Here is a 23917-nt window from a genome sequence, read left to right as displayed (position 1 = left end):
GACTTTGACTCAGGTCATGGTCTTGCGATTCGTGCGTTTGAGCCCCGTGCTCTGCGGGGACAGCTCAGAGCCTGGAGCCTGCTTTGGATTCTGTGTCTCCCGCTTTCTCTTCCCTTTCCTACTTGCACTCTCTCTTTCTCTCTCTCAAAACTAAATAAACATTAAAAAGGCATGTTTCTCAATGTTTTATTGGACACAAGTATGTCTCAGGAAACCTAAATGAAAACATGAACACTTTTACCTATATCTGAGGGAAGTAATAAGCATCAAACACTTTAACACCATTTAAACTGTAACATGTACTGAAAGCCATAATGCTGTCAGCCATTTTTCCTTTTAAATTAAGATGCTTCTGCAGTCATAATTGAAAGTGACTTTTTTCTCAAATGGTGTCAGATATGGAGGGATGAAGATTAAGAAGAAATACTCACGGATAGGATCTGGTCTCCTCTCTGGAGCTCCCCACTCAGATCTGCTGGTCCACCAGCCAGAATGAATGATACAAAAATACCTTCTCCATCTTCCCCGCCCACGATGTTGAAGCCCAGGCCAGTGGAGCCTTTGTGCAGGACAACCTTGCGTGGCTCCCTGAAGAAACAAGTGGAAAACAGAGCTCACGGGGTGACCCACTCAAGATTTAGGTTGCTTTTACTTTCATTGAAATATTTGATACCAGCAACTCACTACCTATCTTCTCAACATAAGATACATTAGTACTCCAAGAAAAATGCTAATTTCATGGCAGATGTCTGAGTTCCTCACTATAAAAATGCAATATCATACAAGGTCATCCCTTAATTCCAAAACATTTTCTTAAACTAGCTTTACTTCTACTTTTCCTTTGCTTAGAACATCTGTTCTTGTATTTTTTAAAATTGAGACATAATTGACATATAACATTATATTAGTTTCAGGTGTACAATGTAATGATTCAATATTTGTATATCATGAAATGATCACGAGAAGGAGTCTGAGTAACATCTATCACCACACATAGTTACAATTTTTTCTTCTTGAGATAAGAACTTTTAAGATCTACTCTCAGCAACTTTCAAACATACAATACAGTATTAAGCACCATGTTGTATATGACATCCCCAGGACTTATTTATTTTAAAAGTAGAAGGTTGTATCTTTTGACCATCTTCACCCATTTCACTCCCCCCACTCATTTGTTCTTCTATTGAGCACCATAGTAGCACTCAGTAGGATAAATTCATCCCAAGGGGAGAGAATCTGGGGAACAAGAGACTAGTCTGAATAGGTCCTATCATGAAATATCTTACATGTTTGTTCGACTATTAATTAAAATTTACTCTGTAGGCAGTGGAGACTCATTGGAAGATTCTGAGGCACCAAGAATATTTAAATCCATTTTAGGAGCATTAACAAATGGTCTTAGGTAGGATTGCTGGAGAGGAGAGTGTTGATATGATGGGAGGTAGAAAAATTAGTTAGAATGTTGAGTAAGTAATCCAAATGTGAGAAAGTGAGAGCATGAACAAGGGTGACAGTAGTGATAATGAAATGAAAGGGCAATGTGAGAGAGTAAATCTGAAAGGAGAAACAGTGGGTCCAGAGATTGACTCACACAGTAGAGGAGAGATGGAATGATAGCTAAGTGATTGGCAAAAGGAGGGAGAACTGGAATCCAGGATCATGAGGATGGGTATGATTTGACATGCTCAATTCCAGGTGATGGTGGGTCATCCACGCGGTGTTCAGAAATGATTAGAGACAAAGGTTAGGAATTTGGATCCATAGAGAAGACTGCAAATGCAGATTTGAGGGTCATCAGCAAAAAGATGAGAGACAAAAATCTTGAGCCATTAGTTAGTTGAGTTTGTGTAGAGGGTAGATAACTATGGAATATAGAATTTTAAGGGAGCTAGAAGACATCTAGTTCTATATTCTTATTAGTAGTTAAAAAAAAATGTATTCTCTAAGTCTTGGGTTTGACCAAGGCACTTTTGTATCACCTACCATCCTCTCCCAAATAGACCAGTTTCAGTCATTAAAGTTTCCCTTAATGATGTAAAAATGGCAAAGAGCCCGCCTAGTATAAAAAAAAGAGTATTTTTTTATACTAATGACTACACAGAATCTGTTATTTGTTATCACATTCCCATGCACAAAGCAATGCATTATATATCTATGTTTGGTCTAATTTTGAGGAAGGGTGTAAAATGCACATACAGCATGGACTCTAAGTAATGTATTATAATGCAATGCATTAAGTCAAAAATAGCTTGACATAGAGTTAATTTATTTTACTCTACAAATACTCTGTAAGCACTACTATACCAGGAACTGTTCCAGGTACTCAGAAAGTGTATACACAAAACAAACATCCCTGCCCCATTTGACTAAATACCTGGGTGCCCTGTGGCCCAGTCAAGATGACATATAAAAAGAGCCATCAAAGAGACCGAGCTCCCTGTTTCCTTGCCGGACGCCAGATGGGAGTCTCTCTCAGGCCCCAGAGGCTACTCACATTCCTTGTTAGCTGGCAATGGCACACTGAATCCTTTTCTCATTTGGAATTTCTTTGACTTGCTCTTCCACAACTAGCTAGATTTAACTTTCTGCTTTTCAATGGTATGTGTGATATGGTTAGGCCCACCCAGATAATCTCCTTACTTTAGGATCAAGTGATTAGTAACCTTAACTACACTTGCAAATTCTTTTTCCCATATAAGGTAACTTAACTGTGGGAGTAACATCATGGGGTAGAAATCACGGGGCCATCTTAGAATTTTACCTACCACAGGCAGAGAGACAACAGGGGATAAATCCTGTAGGGCCTTGTATACCATTCTAAAACTTTGAGTTTTACTCTGACAGAAATAGGGAACCACTGAGAAGATTACTTGATCTGATTTATATATTTTTTTTTTTTTTTAAATTTTTTTTTTTTTTTTCAACGTTTATTTATTTTTGGGACAGAGTGAGACAGAGCATGAACGGGGGAGGGGCAGAGAGAGAGGGAGACACAGAATCGGAAACAGGCTCCAGGCTCTGAGCCATCAGCCCAGAGCCCGACGCGGGGCTCGAACTCCCGGACCGCGAGATCGTGACCTGGCTGAAGTCGGACGCTTAACCGACTGCGCCACCCAGGCGCCCCCTGATTTATATTTTTAAATGGTTACTTTGGCATAAAATATATGCAAGGGGCAACATTTGAAAAAGTGAGATGAGTTATGTGGCTAATTGCTATATGCAGGCAAAAGAGTGACTTGGCTGAGGGTAGTATTAGAGGAAGTGGTAGGCAGTGGGTATATTTCCAATTTTCTCTCTGTGGCCAGACTGAGTAATTTCTACCCTCCTATCTTCAGATTCAGCTGTTCTTTCTTCTGTCATATTTATTCTGCTCTTGGCCCCATTCAATGAGTTTTTTTTTATTTTGGTTTTTATATTTTTCAGCTATCTATCTATCTATCTTCTTTTCTTTTGTGGAGACTTTCATTTTTTTCTCCATTTATTTCAAGTCTGTGTGGAATTGCCTACTGAAGCATGATGGGTATTTTAAAATCCTTGTCAAATAATTCTAACTCCTATGTTATCTCAGTGTTGGCATCAGTTGGAGATTTTCCTGGTTCTTGGAATAAGAAGTGATTTTATTTTATTATATACTGGACACTTGGGTATTACAGTATAAAATACTATATTCTACTTAATCTTAGTTTTTTTTCAGCTTGTAAATCAATTTAGGAATAACTTGCAGATGTCAGTGAAATGGATATTCAGCTTCTTACTTGTCCCTTACTTGTCCCTGGTGACACCAAGGAGGAAAGTGGGGGTACCAACTGGTATTCCACTCATTCTACCTCATTTCCACTTAGTGGGGGTAGAAATTCAGTTCCCTACGGGCCCACTGACACCAATGGGGGAGTGAAAATAGGGTGTTGACTAGCACTGCCTTGAGCCATTTTGTTCTGCCTCCTTGCCTCTGAGTGTGGCTAGAAGTTCAGCTCACTGCCCTACTGGGAAAAGTGGTTTGCCAACTAGCGCTGCTTCCCTCTTCCCCCTTCTACCTCAATGCCACTGACCAGCAGTAGTTCAGCTCCCTGGTGGTCCCCACCAATACCAGGAGTAGGGACATGGAATGCTAATGAGCGCTATCTCATTCCAGGCTTGTTGCAGCTGGATGAAGGTGGAAGTTCAGCCCCCAAGTGGGGAGTGGAGGTCAACTAGCATGTCACCTTGTTCTGCCTGTTTGCTGCTGGATAGGGGTGGGAGTTCAGCTTTTATTTGGCCCACTGACATCACCCCAGTGGAGGAAGTCCAGGGTCATCTTAGAACTGCCTCTCCTGGCTTCCCCTAATGGGGCCAGATGTCTAGCTATCTGCACAGTCCACTGGCACTGCAGTGAGGGTTTTGCCTTTGGTGTTTGGATAGAGTTAGGGAAGTATTATCAAAAGGCTCCCTGTTCTATTAATCTATCCTTTTCCCAATCTTTCGGATACAGGTTGCAGGCTTTCTTGAGGCTTTTTTGGTCTGTCCTTATTGGTAGGGGTGCCAGGGTGAAGGCGTCTCCAGGGCTCCATTCAGGACATATAGGAAGTAAAAAGAAAATTTAAGAAACTCACCACAGTATCACTCCTCTCTGAGCTGGTCTTACTGATTTCCAATTTGTAGAGTCTTCCCACGTTTGTTTGTTTTATTATGTCTTAAGCTGTGTGTGCGTATGTGTGTGTGTATATGTGCATGTGTGTGCGTGTATTTTAATAAGAGGGATGATTAGAGAGAAAGGGGATACTGTATTTTGACTGCAACCAGAAGTCCAGATTCTGGATACATTTTGAAGGTAGGGGCCAACAGGATCTTGAAGAAAAAGTTGTAGAAATATTCCTCTTCACTCAAGTTTAAAACACACACTCTTAGTACAACCAGTGACATTCAAGTTATACATAGTAAACATAGATGGAGAGAAAGGGCTATCTATGTGCTAGATATTATCTTTGATGCTTTATGTGCATCATTCCATTTATTCCTCAAGACAATCTAATGAGAGATGCACAGAGATGTCAACATGCAACTACTTTGAAACTGATCCAAAAAGGAAGATGGACAGATGACTGGATAGATAGATGGATAGATATTTTATAGAATAAGTGAAGTAAAATGTTAAAAGTGCAATCTAGATGGCAAGTGTATAAGTATTCATTTTATTTATTTATTTATTTATTTATTTATTTATTTATTTATTTTTAAAAATATTTTTTAATGATTATTTATTTTTGAGACAGAGAGAAACAGAGCATGAGCAAGGGAGGGGCAGAGAGAGAGGGAGACACAGAATCCGAAGCAGGCTCCAGGCTCTGAGCTGTCAGCATAGAACCCAACGCGGGTCTCGAACTCATCAACCATGAGATCATGACCTGAGCCAAAGTTGGAAGCTCAACCGACTGAGCCACCCAAGCACCCTTATTATTTATGTTTAAATGTTTATTTATTTAGGAGAGAGAGAGAGAAGTCGATCGATCAGGAAGGGAAGGGGCAGAGAGAGAGGGAAAGAAAACTTTTTACATTATTGAAATGAGACTGCTTTCCAAGTTTTTACTGATTTTAGTAAGTTAACAAAGGCAGGATTAAGACACAGATTTTTCTCACTCAAAATCCCAGAGTCTAGAGTATGATATATTCCAGAGGTTGCAAATCAGAAAGATAATGGCTTAATGTGACCCAGTGTTTACAAATTTTTGAATTGTTGCTTATGTGTAAAATTGGGAAAATTTGCATTAAATATAGATTTATTACTTTATAGGAAAAAAAAACAGACATTCTGTGAACACTGGCTCTTAACCTTGTCTCCTAGCAACAGTTAGGCAGACATGGCCCTCTTTAGACGGGTTCATTTTCTAGTGTGCAAGAGTCTCTCATCTCCCCCTCAGGTTTCTCAGACATAAAAGCTGTATGTTGCATCATATTTGCACTTCATACAAAGCCAAGAGGAAAGCAAAAGATTTCTTTTGCTCATGATTTTATCAGAAATGAAAAAATGAAAGCTTTATGGAGAAAGCTTGGTATTTTAATAGTAAAATGGGAGAGAAGATGATTCCTTTGGAAGTAAGGATTGTCCTTACATGTTTAGTATGCTAAGTGACTCTCTTCAGAGAAAATACAGCTTTAAAAGATCTTTATGAAACAAACTCCCCATTACCATCGGGGGGAATTTTGTTAGTCACCCTTGAACACAAAAAATATAATTCTTGAGTGACTACATTTTATTTATTTTACCTGGACAAGTTTTTTAAACCAAATTATGTGGAATTTTGTCAACTTGTAGGATTTAAATACTGTTTTTAAAATAGAATTTTTATATCACAGTAATTATGATGGCTTTTTGATATTTAGTTTAATAATGAGGGGAAATGACAAAGAAATATATCTGTAAATGGTATGCAAATAGAATATCCTAAACAAACTCCAAATGATTTACTTTTTCTAACTTACACTTTTTTTCTTTTTAAAGTTTTCATTTATTTTTTTGGTAATGTCTATACCCAAAGTGAGGTTCGAACTCACGAACCCAAGACCAAGAATCATATGCTCTTCCTACTGAGACAGCCAAGCACCCCTAACTGAAACTTCTTACACTAATAACCTGTTACATTAAATTATAGATTTTAAAGTGTTTGCATTTTTTTCTGTTAGAGGATGAAAACCTTGTGAAGAATTACAAATTCTATTATACTGATACTTACATAAGTTAATTTGTCTAAGCTAGTTGAGCTTTGGACACACAGCTTATGTTCACACAGGTAGTAAACACCAGAACTCTCTCTTCTTTCTTTTTTTTTAAGACAAATTTTTATTTTATTTTACTTTATTTATTTATTTATTTATTTATTTATTATTTATTTATTTTTAATATGAAATTTATTGTCAAATTGGTTTCCATACAACACCCAGTGCTCATCCCAAAAGGTGCCCTCCTCAATACCCATCATCCACCCTCCCCTCCCTCCCACCCCCCATCAACCCTCAGTTTGTTCTCAGTTTTTAAGAGTCTCTTATGCTTTGGCTCTCTCCCACTCTAACTTCTTTTTTTTTTTTTTCCTTCCCCTCCCCCACGGGTTTCTGTTAAGTTTCTCAGGATCCACATAAGAGTGAAAACATATGGTATCTGTCTTTCTCTGTATGGCTTATTTCACTTAGCATAACACACTCCAGTTCCATCCACGTTGCTACAAAGGGCCATATTTCATTCCTTCTCATTGCCACGTACTATTCCATTGTGTATATACACCACAATTTCTTTATCCATTTGTCAGTTGACGGACATTTAGATTCTTTCCATACTTTGGCTATTGTTGAGAGTGCTGCTATAAACATTGGAATACAAGTGCCCCTATGCATCAGCACTTCTGTATCCCTTGGGTAAATTCCTAACAGTGCTATTGCTGGGTCATAGGGTCTATTTTTAATTTTTTGAGGAACCTCCACACTGTTTTCCAGAGTGGCTGCACCAGTTTGCATGGCCACCAACAGTACAAGAGGGTTCCCGTTTCTCCACATCCTGTCCAGCATCTATAGCCTCCTGATTTGTTCATTTTAGCCACTCTGACTGGTGTGAGGTGATATCTGAGTGTAGTTTTGATTTGTATTTCCCTGATGAGGAGCGACGAGCATCTTTTCATGTGTCTGTTGGCCATCTGGATGTCTTCTTTAGAGAAGTGTCTATTCATGTTTTCTACCCATTTCTTCACCGGATTATTTGTTTTTCGGGTGTGGAGTTTGGTGAGCTCTTTATAGATTTTGGATACTAGCCCTTTGTCTGATATGTCATTTACAAATATCTTTTCCCATTCTGTTGGTTGCCTTTTAGTTTTGTTGATTGTTTCCTTTGCTGTGCAGAAGCTTTTTATCTTCATGAGGTCCCAATAGTTCATTTTTGCTTTTAATTCCCTTGCCCTTGGGGATGTGTCAAGTAAGAAATTGCTGCGGCTGAGGTCAGAGACGTTTTTTCCTGCTTTCTCCTCTAGGGTTTTGATGGTTTCCTGTCTCACATTCAGGTCCTTAATCCATTTCGAGTTTGTTTTTGTGAATGGTGTAAGAAAGTGGTCTAGTTTCATTCTTCTGCATGTTGCTGTCCAGTTCTCCCAACACCATTTGTTAAAGAGACTGTCTTTTTTCCATTGGATATTCTTTCCTGCTTTGTCAAAGATGAGTTGGCCATACTTTTGTGGGTCTAGGTCTGGGGTTTCTATTTTATTCCATTGGTCTATGTGTCTGTTTTTGTGCTAATACCATGCTGTCTTGATGATTACAGCGTTTGTAGTGGAGGCTAAAGTCTGGGATTGTGATGCCTCCTGCTTTGGTCTTCTTCAAATTTCTTCAAAATTACTTTGGCTATTCGGGGCCTTTTGTGGTTCCATACAAATTTTATAATTGCTTGTTCTAGCTTTGAGAAGAATGCTGTTGCAATTTTGATTGGGATTGCATTGAATGTGTAGATAGCTTTGGGTAGTATTGACATTTTAACAATATTTATTCTCCCAATCCATAAGCATGGAATGTTTTTCCATTTCTTTATATCTTCTTCAATTTCCTTCATAAGCTTTCTATAGTTTTCAGCATACAGATCTTGTACATCTTTGGTTAGATTTATTCCTAGGTATTTTATGCTTCTTGGTGCAATTGTGAATGGGATCAGTTTCTTTATTTGTCTTTCTGTTGCTTCATTATTAGTTTATTAGAATGCAACAGATTTCTGTACATTGATTTTGTATCCTGTGACTTTGCTGAATTCATGTATCAGTCAGTTCTAGCAGACTTTTGGTGGAGTCTATCGGATTTTCCATGTATAATATCATGTCATCTGCAAAAAGTGAAAGCTTAACTTCATCTTTGCCAATTTTGATGCCTTTGATTTCCTTTTGTTGTCTGATTGCTGATGCTAGAGCTTCCAACACTATGTTAAACAACAGCGGTGAGAGTGGACATCCCTGTCGTGTTCCTGATCTCAGAGAGAAAGCTCTCAGTTTTTCCCCATTGAGGATGACATTAGCTGTGGGCTTTTCATAAATGGCTTTTATGGTGTTTTAGTATGTTCCTTCTATCCTGACTAATCAAGGGTTTTTATTAAGAAAGGATGCTGAATTTTGTCAAATGCTTTTTCTGCATCGATTGACAGGATCATATGGTTCTTTCTTTTCTTTTATTAATGTGATGTATCACATTGATTGATTTTTGAATGGTGAACCAGCCCTGCAGCCCAGGAATGAATCCCACTTGATCACGGTGAATAATTCTTTTTATATGCAGTTGAATTCAATTTGCTAGTATCTTATTGATAATTTTTGCATCCATATTCATCAGGGATATTGGCCTGTAGTTCTCTTTTTTACTGGGTCTCTGTCTGGTTTAGCAATCAAAGTAATGCTGGCTTCATAGAATGAGTCTGGAAGTATTCCTTCCCTTTCTATTTTTTGGAATAGCTTGAGAAGGATAGGTATTATTTCTGCTTTAAATGTCTGGTAGAATTCCCCTGGGAAGCCATCTGGTCCTGGACCCTTGTTTGTTGGGAGATTTTGATAACTGATTCAATTTCTTCACTGGTTATGGGTCTGTTCAAGCTTTCTAGTTCTCCCTGTTTGAGTTTTGGGAGTGTGTGGGTGCTTAGGAATTTGTCCATTTCTTCCAGGTTGTCCAGTTTGTTGGCATATAAGTTTTCATAGTATTCTCTGATAATTGCTTGTATTTCTGAGGGATTGGTTGTAATAATTCCATTTTCATTCATGATTTTATCTATTTGGGTCATCTCCCTTTTCTTTGTGAGAAGCCCGGTTAGAGGTTTATCAATTTTGTTTATTTTTTCAAAAAACCAACCCTTGGTTTCATTGATCTGCTCTACAGTTTTATTTTAGATTCTAAATTGTATATTTCTGCTCTGATCTTTATTGGTTCTCTTCTTCTGCTGGGTTTGGGGTGTCTTTGCTGTTCTGCTTCTATTTCCTTTAGGTGTGCTATTAGATTTTGTATTTGGGATTTTTCTTGTTTCTTGAGATAGGCCTGGATTGCAATGTATTTTCCTCTCAGGAGTGCCTTCGCTGCGTCCCAAAGTGTTTGGATTGTTGTATTTTCATTTTCGTTTGTTTCTATATATTTTTTAATTTCTTCTCTAATTGCCTGGTTGACCCACTCATTCTTTAGTAGGGTGTTCTTTAACCTCCATGCTTTTGGAGGTTTTCCAGACTTTTTACTGTGGTTGATTTCAAGCTTCATAGCATTGTGATCTGAAAGTATGCATGGTATGATCTCAATTCCTGTATACTTATGAAGGGTGTGATTTGTGACCCAGTATGTGATCTATCTTGGAGAATGTTCCATGTGCACTTGAGATTCTGTTGCTTTGTGATGCAGAGTTCTAAATATATGTCAAGTCCATCAGATCCAATGTATCATTCAGGGCCTTTGTTTCTTTATTGATCCTGTATCTAGATGATTTATCCATTCTTGTAAGTGGAGTATTAAAGTCCTCTGCAATTACCACATTCTTATCAATAAGGCTGCTTATGTTTGTGATTAATTGTTTTATATATTTGGGGGCTCCCGTATTTGGCGCATAGACATTTATAATTGTTAGCTCTTCCTGATGGATAGACCCTGTAATTATTATATAATGCCCTTCTTCATCTCTTGTTACAGCCTTTAACTTAAAGTCTAGTTTGGGTGATCTAAGCATGGCTACTCCAGCTTTCTTTTGACTTCCAGTAGCATGATAGATAGTTCTCCATCCCCTCACTTTCAATGTGAAGGTGTCCTCAGGTCTAAAATGAGTCTCTTGTAGACAGCAAATAGATGGGTCTTGTTTTTTTATCCATTCTGATACCCTATGTCTTTTGGTTGGAGCATTTAGTCCATTTACATTCAGTGTTATTATAGAAAGATATGGGTTTAGAGTCATTGTGGTGTCTGTAGGTTTCATGCTTGTAGTGATGTCTCTGGTACCTTGTCTCACAGGATCCCCCTTAGCATCTCTTGTAGGGCTGGTTTAGCGGTGACGAATTCCTTCAGTTTTTGTTTGTTTGGGAAGACCTTTGTCTCTCCTTCTATTCTGAATGACAGACTTGCTGGATAAAGGATTCTTGGCTGCATATTTTTTCTGTTCATCACATTGAAGATTTCCTGCCATTCCTTTCTGGCCTGCCAAGTTTCAGTAGATAAATCTGTCACTAGTCTTATCAGTCTCCCTTTATATGTTAGAGCATGTTTATCCCTAGCTGCTTTCAGAATTTTCTCTTTATCCTTGTATTTTGCCAGTTTCACTATGTTGTGCAGAAGATCGATTCAAGTTATGTCTGAAGGGAGTTCTCTGTGCCTCTTAGATTTCAGTGCCTTTTTCCTTACCCAGATCAGGCAAGTTCTCAGCTATGGTTTCTTCAAGTATACCTTCAGCACCTTTCCCTCTCTCTTCCTCCTCTGGAATCCCAATTATGCGTATGTTATTACATTTAATTGTGTCACTTAGTTCTCTAATTCTCCCCTCATACTCCTGGATTTTTTTATCTCTCTTTTTCTCAGCTGCCTATTTTTTCATAATTTTATCTTCTAATTCACCTATTCTCTCCTCTGTCTCTTCAATCCGAGCTGTGGTAGCCTCCATTTTATTTTGCAGCTCATTTATATCATTTTTTAGCTCCTCCTGACTGTTTCTTAGTCCCATGATCTCTGTAGTAATAGATTCTCTGCTGTCCTCTATACTTTTTTCAAGCCCAGTGATTAATTTTATGACTATTATTTTAAATTAATTTTCTGCTATATTGCTTAAATCGTTTTCGATCAGTTCGTTAGCTGTCGCTACTTCCTGGAGTTTCTTTTGAGAAGAATATTTCCATTTTGTCATTTTGGATAGTCCCTGGAGTGGTGGGGAACTTCAGGGCTCTTCCTCTGTGCTGTCTGGAGCAACTTGCGTTGGTGGGTGAGGCTGCAGTCAGACCTGATGTCTGCCCCCAGCCCACCACTGGGGCCATAGTCAGACTGGTGTGTACCTTATCTTCCCCTCTCCCAGGGCAGGACTCACTGTGGAGTGGTGTGGCCCCTGTCTGGGCTACTTGCACAGTGCCAGGCTTGTGGTTCTGCTTCAATGGGATCTGGCGTATTATCCGGGGTGGATCTGCAAGGTGAATAGGGGTAGGAGGGGCAGACTCAGCTACTTTGCCTTTGGTGGTCCGCTTTGGGAGGGGCCCTGTGGCACCGGGAGGGAGGCAGACCCATTGGAGGGATGGATCTGCAGAAGCACAGCGTTGGGTGTTTGTGAGGTGCAAGCAAGTTCTGTGAGGAGAACTGGTTCCCTTTGGGATTTTGGCTGGGGGATGGGCGAGGAAGATGGTGCTGGCGAGCGCCTTTGTTCCCTGCCAAGCTGAGCTCTGTCCTCTGGGGCTCAACAACTCTTCTTCCCGTTATCCTCTAGCCCTCCCACTCTCGGAGCAGAGCTGTTGACTTATAACATTCCAGATGTTAAGTCCTGCTGGCTGTCACAACACACTCCGCCCAGCCCCTCCGCTTTTGCAAGCCAGACTCGGGGGCTCTGCCTTGCCAGGCGGGCTGCCCCTTCACTGGCCCAGCTCTCTCCCGCCAGTCCATGTAGTGCACACCGCCTCTCCCCACTTCCTACCCTCTTCCGTGGGCCTCTCGTCTACACTTGGCTCCAGAGAGTCTGTTCTGCTAGTCTTCTGGTCGTTTTCTGGGTTATTTAGGCAGATGTGGGTGGAATCTAAGTGGTCAGCAGGACGCGGTGAGTCCAGCGTCCTCCTATGCCACCATCTTCCTCCTGGCCCACTCTAAGACAAATTTTTAAAGAGCAATTCTATGTTCATGGCAAAATTGAGGGGAAGGTACAGAGACTTTTCTTAAACCTCTTGTCCCCACACATGAATGGACTCCATCACTATCAAAATCCCCTATCAGAGTAGTAAATTTGCTACAATTGATGAATCTACATTGACACAGCATACCCTTCAGTGGGTGAATAGATACTGTAGTCCATCCAGATCATGGGATTTTATTCATCGTTGAAAAGAAATGAGCTATCAAGCCATGAAAAGACATGGAGGAATCTTAAACACGTATTACTAAGTGAAAGAAGCCAGCCTGGAAAGGCTACATCCTGCATGATTCCCTGCTATATGACATTATGGAAAAGGCAAAACTATGTAGAAGGCACAAAGATCAGTGCTGCCAGGGGTTGTGTGGAGAGGGGGATAAATCGGTGAAACACAGGGGATTTGGGGTAGTGGAACTACTCTGTAGGATACTATAAAGATGGATAGATGTCATTATACATCTGTCCAAACTCATAGAATGGACAACATCAGGAGTGAACCCTAATGTAAACTATGTACACATAACTCTAGTATGGAATTTATCACACTGTGTAGTCATTGCTAATGTATACTTTTCCCTCAATAGACTGTGAACTCCAGAAATCAAGGCACTTGGGCTACTTCAGCAATAGCAAGATGTAGCAGGGACTCAGGAAACAGTTACTGTATGACAGAATGAATATATGAATGAATGAATGAATGAATGAACTTCCACAGTGCTTTAGATCCCTCTTTACCGTCTTCTTCATATTATAATTATTTATGTAAATATCTTCCCTTTTTTTCTAGATTTTAATCAGAAATGGCAAAATCTAAAGTCCACAGGGATAGGACAGGTAACACAAATGAGTGCAGCAGACTAAGCAGGGATTTTAGCCAATTGGAGAATACATTCTTTTTAAAGGGATGTTTCTGCTCAACTCTGGACAAGTGCTTGAAGCAGAAACACTGACTAGTACTGCCAGATTCTCTAATTTATAAAGGTAAGTGAATAATCTAGATTTTGATGCAAATTTTCCAGAAATTTAAGTCGATAATGATAAAAAAAAATTAGAAGTATGGTTCAGGTCAAACCATACATGTTTCTGTTGTAGCTCCAGCTATGGGCTGCCAATGACACTCTGCACTGTTCACAGTTTCATAGCACATTCAATGTCTCCTTCATGTTTGTCTCTTCTATGGTGCTCAGTGTGGTACTTGGCTCATGGTAACTCTCTATAACTTCATATTGATTTATATTCCACATTCAGCCCCACCTCTGTCCTCTTTTCAAACTCTCTCATTCTGGATGATCTTTTCCTTTTATCTTATTTTGTTTTCTCTTTGTCTTATTTTTTTTTCCTTTTATATTAGATGTGTTAAAAGATCCCTTTCTTCATTTTGAGCTTCAGCTCTCACTTCTGCATGTTTACTGCCTACACCAATTACTCTGGGTCTGTGAATATAATGCCCTGTGTTTCCATGAAGTATTTTATGTGTGAGGGCACTATGGCTTCAAGTAAGATTATCTCTTGAAGAAATGATGTCATGGTTTACATTTCTACACATCCCAATACACCTAGATGAGTGCTCAATAAACACCTGATGAATGAATAAATGAGACCACACCACCAATATATAAAGACTTGTAATACTTTTCACACTGAAATGATTTGGACTCTAATGTACTCTGTCATTCACCATCCAGAATTCAGATGGCCTAGGCACCCAGTAATAGTCATTATTATACATCATTATATATAATCAGTGGAACAAGATTCTAACTCTCATTCCTCATTCAGGATTGAGCTCAGGGATCATGATCTTCTGGAAGCCATCCCTGATGCTCTCCTCAGCCTCCCCATCATTCTCCATGTATCTATCATAACACTTATCATACTGGGTTGGTATGCTTGTCTACTTCTCCAGCTAGAGTAATCAACTTGAGAGCAGGGATCATGCCATTTGTTTGTTTGTACCCAAAATATGCTAGAGAATAGGCACTCACTATCTACTACTTTCAGGTTTCACATTAGATTTTAGGTCTGGAATATATAGAAGATGAAGGCTGCCTACTCATAATACCAGTTTTTTTTTAACTTATTTATCCACTTAAAAATAAATATTTAATTATTCATCCAACTTTTCAATAAACAGATATCTATAGAGTACATCATTTGTGTCAGACACTGTGAACACAAATATTAAGGACCCTGGCATGGGAGGAGCCCCATGTAACACACAGTTATAAAAAACCAGGAAGGGACATGTGCTAGGCCCGAAATGTGTGCAATGAGCTAGAGCAGCCAAGAGAAAGAACAACCGATCTTCTTCTAAAGAGATTTTGTCCTTTTATCATCACCTGGATTAAATATGCTACATTCATTTATATAGTTTTATTTTTCTTTTAATGTGATGTAAAAAGCCTTTATAATTATAAAAGCTCTGGATGCTGAACAATTGGAGAGATGCCAACCTGATTTGCTTCCAGCTGTGGCAGATCAGCAGCAGCATAATTTTGTTCAGGTCGAGTCTCAGAGGCTGCTAAAAACCAGCTAGGATGTTTTCAGAAGAGGGGAGCAGGGTGCTCTGGACTATTTTTTCTTCCTTAAACCAGATAGTTTAAGGGGGTTTAGGATTAAAAAAGGGAAATAACTACTTAAACCTGAAGGCTTTCTTGTGGCCATTGGTGGGATGTTGCTTGAGCTCTGAACCTCTGATGTCTATGGATCACTTCAGTCAACTCTCAAACATCTATGATGAGAGGCTGTGTGGTGCAGGGGGAAGTAAACTATGAAACTGTTTCCAATCATCCTTCTAAGATACAAATCTGACCATGCTATCCTCTTGCTCAAAAGCTTTCCAGGAATCTGTATGCTCTCAGGATAAAGTCTAAACTCCTAAGCATGGCATTCAAAGTCCCCCATCATTTGACCACCTACTTCCTTGATCCCTAACTTAACTATTAGTGAATGTTCCAGCCAGATACGTTCCAGCCACACAAAACTGTCAACCAGGGCCTGTCACACCAGCTTGGTCCCTGCCTCATCTTTGCCCAAGCTGTTCTTTTGGCTATAAAATGTCTTCTTTTGCTATCCTCAGCTAATGAACTTCTCCTTGGCCTTCAGACATGAGCCAGGTGCTATCTCTTTCTCTCTGCTACCTTATCCACCCTCTCCTCTAGAGATACCTGACCACATCTCCTATTTTGAAACCACATTGTCCTTTCATTGATCCATTCATTGCTATTACCCTCATCGCTGTTACTAAAATTACTTTGTTTGTCTGTCTAGCTATACTGTGAATCTGAATGGTTCTGAAGAATAAAGACCATGGTTTATTTATTTTTGTGATTTGGGAAAATAGAAGAGGCTGAACATATGAGATACACACACAAAATATACTTCATGAATAAAGAAACAATAAGCAAGACATTGAGAAAAATGATATTGAATTTTATTATCACCTATCTAGAGATTTGTGGGAACCCAGACATGTCCTCTGTGGAACAGGTTCCTTGCTAAGGCCATAACTTGTTTGCTCCATGGAAAAGTAGTAAAATTCAGATATGACAATGAACAAAAAGCATCGAGAAGACAGAAAAGTATTTTAGAAAAATGTATATTGAGATTCTATTTCCAACCATTTGGCAGATTAGATGTCCAGAAAACCCTCTTCATTACAAAGAAACTAAAAATTGTGAATAGAATACTTATAAAATATTTTTAAATGACTGGATAAGCTGGCAAATAGGTAAGAGAAATACTCAGAGGCCAATAATGGAGGGGGAACACAAGAGAAGGAAGCAGATACTGAGACTGGTAGAGACTAAAGAGCTTGTACAGGTTCCCAAAGAGCCTGTGTTCCAGTGCCCAAGTTGATGGTAGCCTGCAGAATAGGACCATGTGGACCCAGAGATGGGGGTTATATCAGAGACCCCAGAACAAGATCAGGCCCCTGGGAGGCTATACCCTAAACAAAAGGATAAAGCACAAAAGCATTATCACCTCAATGATGTTAAGGATACATAGCTGACCTGACCTTGGCTCAAAGCAAGAAGAAAGGGCCAGGGAAACTAATCAAGGGAAGTCTGAATGTGGAAGAAGTTATACTATAGGGATAGAATTCACAGAACACTCCAAACTTTAGCTCAGAGCAAGAACCTAGCGAACTAATCAAAGTATGTCTGAATGTGGAAAAAGTTATACTATATGAATACAATTCATAAAACTGAATAAATTAGGAAAAGAATAGAGGGAAATTCTTCCTGGGTGCTAGGGGAAAAGATGTGGCAATGTAGCTCCAGCATTGTGCCTTAGAGGCATTCTCCAGCTCACTGATATATATGAATATGCTGGTTGGTTGGGGTAACCCACAAGGTGGGTTTATGTGGCCATCGTAGCATAATGACGCTAGTAATTAAGGTCATCTGGTTGGCTGATTTCCCTCTCTCAGAGTCCAGACTCACCAAGACACATGCTCATTAAAAATGTTTTTCTCTAGTACTTTTACTAATGAGAGTAAATGTGTTAATTAGCACATTCTAGTATCTTGAACAGATGTATTTCCTATTGTACATTAGTAATTTGAAATAATACCATATAAGCTTGATTGCCTCTGAATACAATGACAAAAAGTTTCAGAGCATGTAGCTAAGGCACAGATCCAAAAACATGATAATCCAATAAGGGACTGTTATTCTCTGAGATCATGCATAAAGAGCCAGCTAGTATTCCTGTGCCTTCTCTTCTTTATTTTTCCACAAATGCAACTATGTTCATATGAGCAATGTTAAGAAACAGGAGAGTGACAGGAGATCAAAGAGACTTTTCAGCAGGATGGGAAGATGTGTATTAGTATAAGCACAAAGAAGGGGCATAGCAAAGGTGTGGCTTGGAGGTCAACCAAAAAGATTTTAAAACTGCAGGTTGATTATGACTGATGTCTTTTATCTAAATGATATAGCTCCTTAGAAGACTATAACACAATACATGCTTCACATTCAGATAATTAATTTGGTCAATTGATCAGTCAAGCAGATTAATGGACATCATCTATACACACAAAGATAAAGGGCTTTTGTTGAACTGCTATTGTGAGGACATGATGTGAAGATAATATACAAGAAATCTCACATTACAGAGGGAGGATCTATGCTATAGACTTAATGATATAGAGGTTAGGCTGAATTTAGCAAAAACAGTCACCATAAAGATACTGAGTATGGATGGTACTGTGTGAGATTAAAAAAAAAAGAACTCTATTAGATGGGGATAGTATGGCATAGTGTGATACTGGAAAAGACTATGGGCAGTGGGGCTAGGTAGATCTAGGCTTGAACAACAGTCCTATCAATTAATAGCTAGGTGACCTTGTTGGCATTTTTTGATCTTATTTTTTTAGCTGTAAATTGTGAATAATATCTATTTTATGGCATTATGAGGGTAAACTGAAGTAAGATATAAAGTGCTAGGATCACATAGCAAATGCTCACTAAATGCGAACTTACTTCCTTTTCCTCTACAAGTTACAACCTTTAGAAAACAAATAGTCCCACATAAAAATAATAAATCAAAAAATGCAAGGCCACATATGTTAAGTCCAAATGAGTGCTGTGGGTAATGAGAAGTCTCTGCATTAAAGAAAAAAGATGAAGTCATGGAGAAGATAGAATCAGAGCTAAACCTTGATGGATGGGTAGAAATTAGTGAGGTGGAAAGGAAAGCAGATGGTATTTCAGTAGATGGCATGAGCCCAGGGCCAGAGGGGAGCAAATGAAAGATGTGTTTGGAGAACAGGGAGTATCACAGCTTGCATGGAGAGCAGAGTCTGTGTCAAAGAAAATGAGAAGACTGGGGCAGGTTGGGAAGAAACATGAATGCCAAACTAAGGAATTCAGACTTTGCATTTGGATAATATCAAAGTATTGAATGTTTCTGCACCAAGGGGAGTGAATATAGTAACTTTAGTTTGTAAACCTAAAAGTGTTCATGTCATGTACTGTTTCTACAACCTCCCAAGTTTGCCTGCGAGAGGCTTAATTAAACATTCTAAAGGTCTTTAAAGACATCCCCGCTGCAAAGGAAGGGGCTTTGGTTGAGGCTATGACCACAGCCTTGGGTTGAACTGCTGATTTCTAGTTCATAGCCTTCATAAAGCTCTCTCTAAGTGCTCCTCTCTAGAGAAAATCTTTGAATTAGTTACACATCTGAGATTGCATGTAAAATTCTTGGTAAAAGGAATCAAACAGACAAATTAAATAACTTTCTTTCCACAAACATAAATCAACTATAGATTAGCATCAGTCTAATCTTGATTAGTTTGATTTTGAAATATTTGGAGTTTTTGCTTATTCACATATCACATATGATAATCTAATAACCATGTTTCATCTCAATTTGCTTTTGTGTAAATTTCTAAGAAAGACAAACAAGGAAGCAATTAAATTTTGCTCTCACATACGCTCTCACTTTTCATAGTCATACCTTCTAAGGATCATCCCATCTCCAAAGCAAGAGAAAATAAATTATCCCTCTTGATTTATTTCATAATATTTTGGCTGAAAACTTCCCCATTAAATTATATATAGTATCCATAAGGACAGGTATTTGTTTCTGCTTCCTGTTGCATTTTGAATTTTTAAAGAGCAATTCGTTATAAAAGGAATCATTTTAGGAAACTCGTTAAAAAAAAAACTATAACCACTGTACTTGGTTTTTTAAAGTAGTTACATCATTTGTCCTCAAGATTTCAGAACTTGTGGAATATTGTTTGAAAACATTATGAAAGCCAGGATATAAGCAAAACTAATTTGATAATACGACTGGCGGGAGGTGGTGGAAGGTTTGGTGGGAGGGCTCTGAATATTTTTCCTAAAGGCAAAGCATATTTTGTAAAAGATTTTTAAAATTATCTTTCGAGCTAGAGCTCTATGTCATTATGAAATTCCAATTAATTACAAAATATGCTACCCCTCTTTAATTAGTATGCTATAAGGAAAATAATTTGGATTAATTAAAATTCTTTGGATTCAAGGTTTCTAAGTCTTCTCTCACCTCTAATTTGGATACAGCCAGATTACTGTAGATAAGTTCTAGACAGAAACTTGTTTCCTAGTCCTGATTCCAACATTAACCCCTTGGAAAACAGTCTCCCTGATCAACAGTTTCCATACTTTATGATAGAGGGAATGATGAGGACAGTAAATCAGAATTGCTATGATCCCTTCCAATTCTAGCATTACATGTATTTGTTTAATGAAAATCAGAAATAAGAGTTTCCCACTTCTAACACCACAATTCTATTTGATTGTTCGATATACATCTATTTTATTTATTTATTTATTTATTTATTTATTTATTTATTTATTTAAAATGTTTATTAAATATTTATTTAAATGTTTATTTGTTTTTGAGAGACAGAGAGAGACAGAGCATGAGCGGGGAAGGCACAGAGAAGAGGGAGACACAGAATCAGAAGCAGGCTCCAGGCTCTGAGATGTCAGCACAGAGCCTGACAGGGTACTTGAACACACAAACTGTGAGATCATGACCTGAGCAGAAGTTGGACACTTAACCAACTGAGCCAACCAGGCGCTCCTCAATAGATATTTAGAAGTCATCTTGAGGAGAATAGAGAGGACATAAATGGCTGTACTTTTAGGTACATAAGCTATTAAGCACTGCTGATGGAATTTTTGATAAGGAAATGTTCCTTTTTTGCGTTGTTCAATATGTGACCTCGAGCCACATGTATTTTACATACTTGAAATGTGGCTGATATGACAGAAAAACTTAATTTTCACTTTATTTAATTCTGAGAAACTGTATTTAAACAGCCACACGTGTCTAGTGGCTCCTGTAATGGACAGCACAGTTCTAGAATCTCATTCTTTAGTGAAAGGGAACTCAGTTTTTGCTTTTGTTTTTTTCTCTTACCTCTCCATTACTCCCTAGTCTCCTTGAGGGGTTCCTCTTACCTATTTGCTATTCATAGATGATATTTCTAAAAACTTTACCTTTGTCTGCCTTCTCTCACTCTTTCCTTCTATCTCTTCTCTGCAGAGAAACTTTTCTTCCCTCAGGTCTCAGTTTGAGTGGTACTATCTGACCACTCCATTCACTCTTATCTTCTACTCTAGCCTTCTAGCCTTCTGTAGGTCTTCCTCATGATGCTTATCTTACAATGAAGTTATTTGGTTTGCTTGTTGCCTATTTCCCACTGGAATATAATCACCATTGGAACGACACCACCTTGTGCCTCTAACACCTAGCATAGTGCCTGGCACATATTAGGGCCTTGATCTTTATTGAGACCAAGAGCTTGGTTGTGGCTTCAGATACACACTTAAATTTGAAACCTGGATTTACATAGCTTATAAGACTGATGAATTTATTTCATCTTGCTGAGCCTGTTTTTTTTTATCCTTAAAGTAGGAATATACAAAACTAAACAAAAATATACAAAACTATAATTTTAATATAAAAACCATAATTAATAACAGAGATACATACAAGGTCCTATGAAGGATTGGAGATAAATAATTTCTGGATGAGGTCCAGAGAAAGTTAGATGAAGGTGACTACATTTAAGTTATACATGAAAATATGGTTAGAATTACTTTGCTTGGCATGAAAGGTGGTATTCTGGGGCAGATTCAGGTTTTATAAAGTCTTAAGACTTTACAATTTGGGGTCCCCTCTTTAAAAAAAGAATATTACATGTGTAACATTATACTTCTTGAGTTTCTCATTCACCCAAAGTGTTAGTGTCTGATATCTAAAAAGTGCTTAATAAATATGAGTTCCCTTTTTCCTCTGTGTCCCCAGCACCCAGCAGAGTGCCTGGCACAAGTACAGGGGCTTGAAGTGGCCCATGCAATTGAGAAATTCTAGAGTGTCAAGGTAAATTCACTCCTGGTGTTGTGCTTGGTGCTGGGAATATAGTTATTCCCATAACTATATTGTTATGGGATATAGTTGAATCTATATCCCATAGATATAGGAATCTAGTATATCTAGTTGTGTATATCTAGTATATCTAGTATATCTAGTATATCTAGATTCACTTCCTGACTTCATGGAGTTTTCATTTTAGTGGGATAGGGAAGAAGATAAAAACAACCAATTATAATATCATTCATTCAACCACAAACAATTGGGGTAAATTTTATAACAGGTAGAGAGCCCTGATTTAACACAGAGATGTGGGGAGTAGGAGGGATAAGGAAAAGTATAAATGAAGGAAGTGAGATAATATGCAGTGTTTGGAGAAAAATAAGTATTCTTGCTTGACTAGAACATGGGGCTCTAGCAGGGCTGCAATGGAGACCTGGAGGCAGAGGCCATATCAGGATGATGTTCTTGAATAGGTAAACAGAGACACAGATCTCAGTTCTCAGGAGAATAGAGTATTTGCACATTTGTTTAATCATTTACAAAAATTTACCCAGCAGTCACTGGGCCAGACACTAGCTGGACCTTGGACATACAAAACTATGAGAGATATAGTCTCTGTCTATGGAGAGATTTACATTCTGTGTTGTGGGTTGAATTACCACCCCCAACTCCCCATCCTCCCTCTCAGATGTTGAAGTCCTGTTAGTACCTCAGAATGTGACATTATTTGGAAATAGGGTGGTTGCAGAGGTATTGTTAAGATGAGGACATAATGGAGTAGGGTAGGCCATTTCTCTGGGCTGACTGGTCTTCTGATAAAAAGACAGCCATGTGATGACACAGAGAGAATATTATACAAAGATAGAAGCAGAGACAGGAGTTATGTGTGAGCTGTAAACCAAGGAACATCCAACACTGTCAGCAAACCACCATAAGCCAGGAAAGAGGCAAGGAAGGATTACCTTCCAGGTTTTAGAGAAAGGATAGCTCTGCCAACACCTTAATTTCAGACTTCCAACCTCCATAATTGAGAGACAATAAATTTCTGTTATTTTAATCCACTCAGTTTGTGGTAATTTGTTATAACAGCTCTCTGAAGCTAATACATCCTGAAGCTAATAACTCCATAAGCCAAAATATACTATGAGCCCAACCTGTTATGGAAGAAAGGGGATCATTGAGGTTGACCCAGTTCTCATGACGACTTCAATATAGAAAATTGATGTTAGGTAAAAGGCTAGTAATATTAGTAAAGGGTAGCTATCTGCAGAGCCTGGTCAGTGATCTTGGTATTCACATAACAAGACTTACCATAAACCTCATTAACAGAATTTTAAAAAGTTTCTCCATACTTAAGACATCTGTGTAAGAATTACTATAGAAAAAAACAGGCCAAACCGCTAACATGAACAACATCATTCATTACTATTAATGAAATTCATTTTCAAAAATAGTATGTTAGGAAATACAAACACCTAACTAACCTTTAGCTACAGTTGGACACTTAAACATTCTTCTCTTAAAAGAAACATTTAGCTCTTCTCTTCTCTGTGAGTATTGCAGGTGTTGGCTTGTATAAATATCCCTGTAGCTTTTTCCTGCTACAAGTTATGTTTTCTGCTAATTCCAGGGAAAGCTTTATATCATTATGAGTTGAGCCTTGATGGATTTTCTGATTTTTTTTTTTTTTTGTCATCAGGAAAAGAAGTGGAAGATCACTGCTTTACATGCTGGTTTTTCCAACTGGGAAATTTCACTTCTTTTACCAATCTACTTCTTCCCAGATACCTGCACTTAGAAGTAGAGATTAGTTCAAAGCCTTCTTGGTATGAGATTCTTAAAGTCATTTATTAACTAGTTCCTTTAGCCATAGTGAAATCTGAAAGCCAAATGTGGACAGTGACATTAACACAAAGTGATTTTAAAAGAATCATCAATATTTTTTTCCTTGAACAAACATTTGTGGCCTCATCTCCTGGCACACTCTCAAAAATACTCTAAATTTCAATCACGAAGTAACTCTGATTTTCTTTGAATTACCAGCTTTATCTCAAACACCAGACTTCTTCCCTCCCTTGGTCTTTGTATGCACAGTCTTCTCTGCCTGCAGCTCTCTGGCTCCTTCCCTTTGTATGCTTGGCAGGCTCCATTTCTTTCTTCATGACTTTAACCTTTGCTTTCCTTAGCTCTAACACTAGCTCCAATAGAATT

The 23917-nt window shown here is 38.4% G+C and overlaps 1 protein-coding gene across 29 annotated transcripts in view; it reads right to left on the bottom strand.

The window, feature by feature from the left end:
- DLG2 (discs large MAGUK scaffold protein 2) overlaps positions 1–23917 on the bottom strand; it is a 2060218-nt gene that overhangs the window by 348962 nt on the left and 1687339 nt on the right. For all 29 annotated transcript variants that reach the window (XM_045483773.1, XM_045483776.1, XM_045483777.1 and 26 more), the window contains one exon: positions 432–588. In XM_045483773.1, the coding sequence (XP_045339729.1) occupies positions 432–588 (157 nt within the window). The remainder of the gene's footprint in view (positions 1–431; positions 589–23917) is intronic.

This window comes from Leopardus geoffroyi, chromosome D1, assembly GCF_018350155.1.
Source record: "Leopardus geoffroyi isolate Oge1 chromosome D1, O.geoffroyi_Oge1_pat1.0, whole genome shotgun sequence".
Classification (NCBI taxonomy): Eukaryota; Metazoa; Chordata; class Mammalia; order Carnivora; family Felidae; genus Leopardus; species Leopardus geoffroyi.
Note: the sequence above shows the minus strand (reverse complement) of the source record. Positions and strands in the feature narration are given on the sequence as shown.